The sequence below is a fragment of the Durio zibethinus genome, chromosome 7 (assembly GCF_047325235.1).
Source record: "Durio zibethinus cultivar Kanyao isolate XHJ-2024 chromosome 7, ASM4732523v1, whole genome shotgun sequence".
In the NCBI taxonomy this organism is placed as follows: domain Eukaryota; kingdom Viridiplantae; phylum Streptophyta; class Magnoliopsida; order Malvales; family Malvaceae; genus Durio; species Durio zibethinus.
The window spans coordinates 25,331,168-25,340,808 of NC_143168.1; the positions used below are offsets into that span (position 1 = coordinate 25,331,168).

Below are 9,641 nucleotides of genomic sequence, written 5' to 3' on the forward strand. Positions count from 1 at the left end.
TTAAGGAAAATTGACTTTCAACTTTTCCCTAAAAATATTTTTTTTGGAAATTTATTTCTAAGGAAAATTGATACTTTCAACTTTTCCCTAAAAATATTTTTTAGAAATTTATTCTTAAGGAAAATTGATACTTTCAACTTTTTCCTAAAAATATTTTTTTTTGAAATTTATTTCTGAGGAAAATTGATACTTTCAACTTTTTCCCAAAAATATTTTTTGGAAATTTATTTCTAAGGAAAATTGATACTTTCAACTTTTCCCTAAAAATATATTTTTTTAGAATTTTTTTATTTTTATTTAAAGAAAATAAAATAATAAAAAATAGATAAAAAGAATATTACATAAACCTAATCTAAAAAATAAAAAATAAAATAAACAAATAAACAAAGAAATAAAAAAAAAAAAAAAAAACTTGGAGCGGCTCGGATCGCGGCTCGGCTCGGCTCGGCTCAAGGAAGAGAAAACGGCTCGGGGGAGTGGCTTGGCGGCTTGGCTCGGCTCGGCTCGGAGTGGGCTGGCACGCGCGGGTCAGAAAGCGGGTCGACTCCCGGGTCGGGTCGGGTTCGGCAAAACGCGCGGATCCTCTGGGTTACTTAAGGCCAAAACGACGTCGTTTTGGGAGGGTATAAAAGGCACCTTCCTCCGTTTTTCGGCAGAACACTCCTCCCCCTCTCTCTCTCTTCTTCCTTTTTCTCTCCCTTCTCTCTAGAAACTGAAGAACACCGGTGCCGGATTCTGGAAATTTTCGCCGGAATCTGGAAATTTCGCCGGAAGATCGCCGGTTTCTGGGATTCTTCGCCGAAAACTGGGTAGGTCACCGGAAACTTCAAAGTTGGCCAGAATTGTAGCCGAAAAATTCAAGTTTCGCCGGAATCTGGAAATTTCCCAAAAATTTCCAGAAAAATTTTTCGCCAAAATTTCTAGAAAAAATTCTCCTCACTCTCAGAACACTCCTAAACCTTTCCTAGCTTCATATACGCCTTTTTCTCTCAAATCAGTAGCTTTGCTCACTGTTTTCTCTGTTCCTTGCATTCTGTTCCAGAGTCCCTTTTATAGGGATTGATCAGGAGTTCCTGATCAATCCCAATTCCTCCTTGGACGGGAATTCAATCTTTGAATCCCACTGGACTCTTCTGATTGAATTCCCATTTCCAATGGGATTCTTCAGCCTTCAATCTCAGCCCTCCAAAATTAAAATCAAAATAAATAAAAAATACTAGATAATTAGAAAAGATAAATCAAAAGATATTATAAAAAAATATCTGATAATCAGAAAAAATCAGAACAGATAAAAAAAAAATAATAAATATATAACTATATACATATAAATCTAATCTAATAAAAATAAATAAATAAATAAATATATACATAATAATAAAATACATAAAATACATAAAATATAAAATAATACAGGACAAATTGAATTGGGCCCTACCCATTTGGGCCAGGCCCAATTGATCTGGGCCGGACCCAATTGGGTGTCTACAATTAAGATTTTCCCTCACATTAATAAAGTAATCACCAACCCTATTCATAACCGATAACCGATGTGAGAGGACCTCAACACATTGGTTATCGAATTTAGAACGTCATTAATAATAGACCACACCATAAAACTACTTACAAAATAAAATCCGTATCCCACGACATAGGCGAAACCAAACTTTTAGTTCGGAGAGGCTAAAGTTTAACATTATATTACGTCCATGAATGGTAAAAAAATTGGAAATAATTTGCGACTTTGTTTAAAAAGATGGAGGTGATGGGGGGCAGGCTTACCATGATGGTCATAAGGAAATAAACCTTCTAGTAACCTATATGTTTGTAAATATTTGATTGACAGGTTTGAGTATATCTCGCTATTAAAAATATGTTTATTATCAATAAAATTTTACCGATGAATTTTTTCATCTGAGATTATTGATGGAATATTGATAGACTACCAATGAAATTGAAAAATGAAACCATCATTTTAATATTGACAAAATATCGATGAATTACAGGTGAAAAAATGCCAACAGTATAATTTCCATGGATATGCCGTTGGTAAATTTTTGGTGCAGTTACAAAATTTTGGTGTTGTACTTACACAAAAAATTCTGTTAGTAATAATATAGATACGTATTTTACTGACGAAAAAAATTTTGTCAATAATAAATTTTTGATAAAAAAAAATTAGATGTAAAAAAAAGAAATTTAAATTAATAAATTAAATTTTATATTTGTAATCTTTTAAATCAACTTTTGAAATTCTAACAAAATTTTCGTCCGTATTTCGTCAGTCATTTTCATTTAGGTATAAGATCCCTAATTTTTCTTTTAACATTTATCTCCCTACTTCAGGGTGCTCTTTTTCCACCCACCACTAGACTTTTTCTCTATTATCAATTCCAAACCTTTGACGGTCTTCCTCCTCCAACGGCCTTTCTCCTCCACCGTTTACCGCTGCAACATCATTTGTGCCTAAGAACATCTCAAAAACCAGTAATTAAGGAAGCTTCAGGTGAAACTATATATATTTTTAAACTGATGCTTCTTGTCATCTTTTTTAGAGCTACATAAGCACTCAAGGAAAAGAATTGAGATGCATTGGTGATCCGCGGTGGGCAATAAGCTAATAAATAACATATTTAAATTTATTATGTCCTTATTGAGGCTTGTTAGTAATAAATGGGTTAAGAATCTTTTGTTCTATTTCTAATTAAGGTCATGGCTATTTGAATTAATATAGTTAACAATAAGCCATTTTACAATTTTATAAACCTTTTGATGTTTTATCTCTTTATAGAATTTGACTTTATTTCTGGTATACTTAACTAATTCATCTACTGGTTCTTTGTCTTCACTTTTCCTGCAATTCATCTATAACTTATGGCTTCTAAGGGACCAAGGTCCAACCTAGGTCTCGAAAGGCAATAGCGTCTGAGGTTTCTATAGCTATCTTTTCTGGTTTCTTATATTGTTATTATTGTTGTTTGTGTCATCATGCACGCACATACATGCACATGTTTAACCGCAGAGAAGTTTAAAGATGAAATCTTTGTGGAGACATAGTGCTTTTAAAAGTGAAATTATATTGAGTATGTGCTTATCTGTCATGAACTTTTTGTTGTACCTTAGTTTCTAAATCGCTTTTGGCTGGAAGCAATTAATTGTTATTTTTTAATACAAGTAGGTTTTCTTTTGATTTGTACCTTTTAAGTTCCATTAACAATTAAGGTTTGAACCCATCTCCTAATTGTAAATAAAAATGAGTTTTATAAATATTCTTCAAGAATATCTACCTGCTACATAAATGAGTAAATCTTTCATAAATATGAAAAGAAGAATTCCTTATCCTAAAGACTTGGTAATGTGTGACAATCTGCTTGGCATTAGTGCTAGCATGGTGCTTGTCTTGTTGAAGATGAATTTGAGAAAATTAGTGCAAATTTTGCTTGGCGTCATTTTGTTTTGTTTCCAAGGCTATCATTTATGTTGGCCTTTTATTTGCTTAATATGATGTTTTAGTTCATTTCACTTGATTTTACTTTAAAATTATTTTAATAAAGCTTCAAATTTTGTTATGAAAATAGGTTGCTCTAGTACTTGAGCCCAAGGCTAGTGTGAAGTTCAATTGCTTTGGTTGGAATCTTGTATGATAAATTTTGGATGAGCTTGATTTGGAATTTGTATGGTGTCCTGGTGATGCAGCTAAAAAGAGTTAATTGTTTTGTTTTCTGATATTAGTGATTGAATATGATGGACGACTCACATTTAAAATAGAGTCCTAGTGAGCAGAGTGTATTTGTAACTCTAACAAGTCCTTCTAGTCAGTCTTGTTCATGTAATTATTTTAATTAGTTCTTGACATAGTCAATAATACTTCATTTTTTTGTTAGTGTCCCGTCCGACTTCCATCTTTCTTCCTCTAAAGCAGTATTTGAGTTTTTAGTACCATACTAAACATTACGTCAAATTTATAGAGAGGAAAGAAAGGTTTTCAGAATATGTATACTATAAAAAGCTTATACGTTTTTATACTTTTTATACAAAGGAAAGAAGGGTTCATTAATTTCTAATGATACAAATAAAAAGATTTTACCTTTATGGCATATTCAAACTATGAAAAAAATAAAACTAAAATATAGCCATTTGAATTTCATTCATGAATATGTATACTATTCAATAGATATGCTAAACTTAAATAACATTAATAACTAAATACTTTTATCTACAATTAATTAGATTCATAGAGACCATAAATCCATGATCTGATAAATTTATAAATAGTTATGCTGCTCAATAGTAGATATGAATCTAGACTTAAAATATTTAATTTAAATCACATCTAAAATTAACTTCCAAAATCACCACTCAAATCAAAACTAAAACCAAATCTGATTTGGCTTAAAATTGCGAACAAAATTTTTGGGGATTATTTTAATCTAATCCATAGATACTTATAAAAGTTGAAATTCAAGTTATTTTATTTAATTTGCTTCAGGAAGTATAAAAGAGTTTGTCTATATACGTAAGTAGAATCATGCATTTGGTTCTTTAAAAAGTTACATATTTTATGTATAAATTCTTAAAAATTTATTTCTTTTATCTCAATACATTTTTTTTGGATAATTAATGACTTTATTATTTATCCAAAAAACAGATATACTGCTACATCAAACTTGTTCTAGCCAATTTAGCTAGTGCATGAGAATGAAAATACCTTTTTCTTTTTACTTCTTTGCTTCAAGAAATAAAAAATAAGTAGCACGTAAAAGTGTCCACCAAAGAAAATCCGAATAGATTCTACACAACTGATATACTGCAGGGAATTATTTTTTCATTTTCTCCACATGCAATTATCATATGCGATCAATTAAGACAATAATATTAAAGTAAACAAACCTATATTTTTTTCTTGTCACATATATAAGATAATTTTGTCACACCTAAGGCAACAAAATTAAGCGTTGGATAGAGAAAGCAAACCTTTAATATAATTAATCCATTGCTTATTGCAGCACATACATGTTGTACCACTTAGAATCCAAAAGACTAAGTTAAATAGATTCTTGGATTCTCGATTTATGTATTACAGATGTTTTATATATATATATATATATATATATATATATATTTATCACATTCACGTTCGTGGACACATATGTGATTTTCAACACTTTAGCTTTGCCCTTAGTTTCTTACATTAGTTATTAGGCCTCAACATATTATTAATGTTGGTAGTTTAAAATGTGATGTATCTCACATTTAATAGAAAGATTACTTATATATGTTTAGACACCCAATTTGATCCAGACTCGGATCAATTGGACATGATCCCAATGAGTAAGCTCATTTATATTTATATTTTTACAATTGGACATGATCCCAATGAGTAAGCTCATTTATATTTATATTTTTATTTATTTATCTATTATTACTATTATTATTTATTAATATATATTTATTTATTATTATTATTTATCTATTAACATATATTATTATTTATCTATTAATATATATATGTTTTTTTATTATTATTTATCTATTCATATATTATTATTTATCTATTAATATATATTTTTTATTTTTATCTTTTTGACTGGGATTAGGATTAAAAAATTAGAATCCTACTGTGAATTTAGGATTCAATCAGAGTCCAGACTGGATTCAATGATTGAATCTCAATCCAAGAAGGAATTGGGATTGATCAGAAACTCTTTTGATCAATCCCTATAAAATAGATCCATAAATCACAAAGAACACAACACTGACACACACGGAGAGAGGGATCAGAGGGAAAAGAAAGAGAGAGATGAAACAGAAGCTAAAGGTGTTTAGAGGCAGTATAGGATTTTTGAAGATTTTTTTTCGAATTTTTGGAGTTTTTTTTGGAAAATTTTTGAAAAATTTCTGAAATCCGACAAAATTTTTCGACGAACTTTGAATTTTCCAATGAGTTTTTTTGCCAGATTTGAAGATTCGACGGTTTTTTCCAGATTTCGATAGAAATTCAACCGAAATCTGGAATTGTTTAGAGAGAAGAAGGAGAAAAAAGGGGAAGGAGAGAGAGAGGGAAGGAGCCATATGTGAAAAAAATAGAGGTTAGAGCTTTTTATACTTGTTGAAAACGACATCGTTTTGACGTTACTATTCTCAAAGGATCCGCGTGTTTTAAAATCGAGCAACCCAACACGAGCGCCAACCTACGTTTGACCCGCGTTGACCCGAGTGCTAGTCGACCCTTGGAACCAAGTCGACCCTTGGAACCAAGTCGAGTCGAGCCGAGCCGACGTCCTCGAGCCGCGTCTCCAAGCTGCCTTTTCTCTTTTAAGCCGAGCCGTTTCCCAGCCGAGCTGAGCCGTTCCAAAGGTTTTATTTATTTTATTATTATTATTATTATTATTATTATTATTATTATTAGATTAAAATTATTTAGTATTTCTTATTTTATTTTATTTTTATTTTTTAAATGATTTTCTTTAAATAAAATTTTTAAAAAATATTTTTGAGGAAAAGTTGAAAGTATCAATTTTTCTTGAAAATAAGTTTTTTCTAAAAAATATTTTTGAGAAAAAGTTGAAATTATCAATTTTCCTTGAAAATAAGTTTTCTAAAAATATATATATTTTTGAAGAAAAGTTGAAAAGTATCAATTTTTCTTGGAAATAAGTTTTCAAAAAAATATTTTCAAGAAAAAGTTGAAAGTATCAATTTTCTTTGAAAATAATTTTTTAAAAAAGGTTTTTTTAGGAAAAGTTGAAAGTATCAATTTTTCTTGTACAAAAGCAATGAGTTTTTGAAGAGAAAAGGATTTATATCTAAAGCTGAATCATTTTATTTTATTTTATTTTATTTCTTTTCCCTTTTGTGTCTTGAATTTTTTAATGTTAAATAATCCGACGATAGAGCCTCTGCAAGTGAAACAGTAGTCTCCTTGCATACTCTTGAGGTGAGGAAATTTTTTCAATTTTCTGCTAAAAGTATTAGACTCAATTGAGAATAATTTTTAATAATTAATTACTTGGTAAATTTTTAAGGCTTATTGGATAACACAAAATTAAGCTAGTACTATCTTTCGATGGGCGTTGTGAGGGTGCTACAACTTTTCTCACACGTAACCGTACTCCTGAACTTTGTTCTAATTAGTAGACCTGAACTTATTCTTTTAAGGACCTCAAAAGGATAGATTCCTTAGGTGGCCAATCGCATCTAGATAAAAAAATATTAGTGGCGACTCCTAAAGCTAATGTTTAGCGATAGATCCTCAGATCTAGACGTTATGACAATATGGTTTAAAAGAAATTATTTATATTATTTAAGTAATTGAGCTAAGTGTTGGAGTAGGTTAAGTCATTTGGGTTTGCTAAGAGTTTTCCTAGTAAGTCAGACAATTTTAAAAGTCAAAGATGTACACTTGAACACTTGAGACACCGGGGCTTATTTAGCAAATAGATTTAATTTTTTAAATATTTTTTATTTTTTGTTTATTTTGAAATATTAATGATTCTGAATAAACATGTTTGAACAGTAAAAAACATGATAATACGAATAAACATATTTGAATAGAAAAACATGACTATTTAAATAAAATTTATTTAAACAATAAAATATGACTATACAAAATATCGTGACTTTTAAATTGACTTGATTGGTGATTATCTATTTATTATAAATAGATATTTCTGTCTGATCAATTTCACTACTTTTGATTTAAAAAATTTTAAAGTTTTGTTGTATTCTATAAGCATAATTATCTTTAAAATAGTATTATTCACGCCTGAAAGTCATATTTTCTTCTTTCTTACTATTTCTGTTTTTCTTAAATTTACTAACAATTCCTTATTCTTATTTATAACATTTTGCCTCGTGAATCAATTCTGGAAGTGACCACGATCTTGATCTGTTCTAATCGGCGTCTCTAGGCGTCGAGCCAATAAGCTCCCACAACACAGCAGCTAAATGACTGAGACCTTTTTCAACAACGTCCTCGACCTGCTCACTTTTTTTCGAGCCTGTTTTGCAGTACGCAGCAAAGTGCTCGCAATTGTTTGTTAACAAGTTATACGGGCCAAAGCTTAAATTCCCTTCCAGGAAATCAGTGGCTTCCTTAATAACTTCATCGGCTGGCTTGGAGAATCCATATTCATAAACGTAAAGTGAGTGACCGTCAAGGAAACAATCGAGACAGGTTTTGATAACTCCACCAATGAAGTCTCGCTTGTATCCACATTTTTGACATGGAGCTGAAAACCCATTATCATTTTTTTTGGCAGGTGCCATGAGGTGAATAACCATGTCATCGCCCACATATATTCCTGGTGTCAAAAATAGCCAAATTATTACTTACTAAGTTATTATGATCAATCATCTCGATCAATAAAATCCTTTAATTATACATCATGAAAAGAAAAAAAAAAAAAAAAGCAAACCATGATGATAGTAGAAATCTCCGCTCCTTTCGCTGAAGATGTGATCTCCTGGTTGGAGCTTCCGATTAGGGTTTGGACGAATCGGTCTACGCCCCGTAAAAGGTCTCGAACAATTTGACTGTCCCAGTTTTTTAATCTGTATTTCAAATCCTTTAGTTGAAGTTGTCTTCTTTACGAAAAACTCGATGAATTTATAGTAGATATGTCTAGGAGAATCCAAGCAACGTAAAATCGAGAATCAAATTAATAAAGAAAAATACCTATGCCCTATAACTTAAAAAAGTAGGTTCTTATGCGAGACAATGTGCATTATTATTGTCCATTACTGGTGCGGGATTTTGCACACATAATGTATAGATGCTTTGGCATAACTTTTAAATCAAATGAAAATGTATTAAATTTATATTTACGAGCCTCTTATTAATTAGCAACTAGAATGTTTACCCGACTTTATGTGGGATTTTCTTGCAAATATCTATAATTTTTTTTTAATTAAAAAAATGAATAGCTTATTCAAAATGTATTATAAATAATAATAGTAATAACGAATTAAAAGATATTTGATTTAAAGTATTAATTTTCAGTTTTTATCTGTGTTGCCGTGAGAGCAAATTTTTTTATTCAATAAATTTTATTTTTAGAAATATTTAATTTTTGTACATCTAAATATATACTAATTAATATAATCATATTTATTAATTATAAAAAATTAAATATAATAAAAATATTTGTTCATAAACTATATAATATAAACGTATTTGAAGTGCAATAGATAAATTGATATCCATTTCCTTAGTTATTAAATGTTTATATTTTATTATGTGACTTAACATTTAATATTAAATTAATAAAATTTATTTTTATAATTTTTATAATTTTTTATTTTTGAAAAAATTATTTAATTCATAATGTTATTTTCTTCTTTATCAATAATAATTTTATTTTATTAAAAGCTTATTTAACTTTATTTTTTAAATAATTCCATAAATTTAATTTTTGCACAAAAATTAAACTAAATAAAAAATAAAAATGGATTATATTACTTAATTATAAATGAATCAACCCAATTTAATTAACCCAAAACAATTTTAATTAGACTTGAGATTTGGACATAATTTCATAAATCCAACCACCTTCTCTTTAGGCTGAAAAACCCACCTCTTTTTTCTTTCTTTACATTTCTTCCTACTTGTTCTTTAAACTCACCGATTTAAACACCTAAATCTA

General features: G+C 29.4%; 1 protein-coding gene across 1 annotated transcript; it reads right to left on the reverse strand.

The window, feature by feature from the left end:
• Positions 1–7,558: 7,558 nt before the first annotated feature.
• On the reverse strand, positions 7,559–8,643 carry LOC111277562 (uncharacterized). The gene is made up of 2 exons (XM_089764000.1): positions 8,415–8,643; positions 7,559–8,300 (listed from the first exon to the last, which is right to left on the reverse strand). Exon 2 carries the CDS (start codon positions 8,278–8,280, stop codon positions 7,891–7,893), a length of 390 nt encoding a protein of 129 aa, XP_089620126.1. The 5' UTR covers positions 8,281–8,300; positions 8,415–8,643; the 3' UTR covers positions 7,559–7,890.
• Positions 8,644–9,641: the final 998 nt, after the last annotated feature.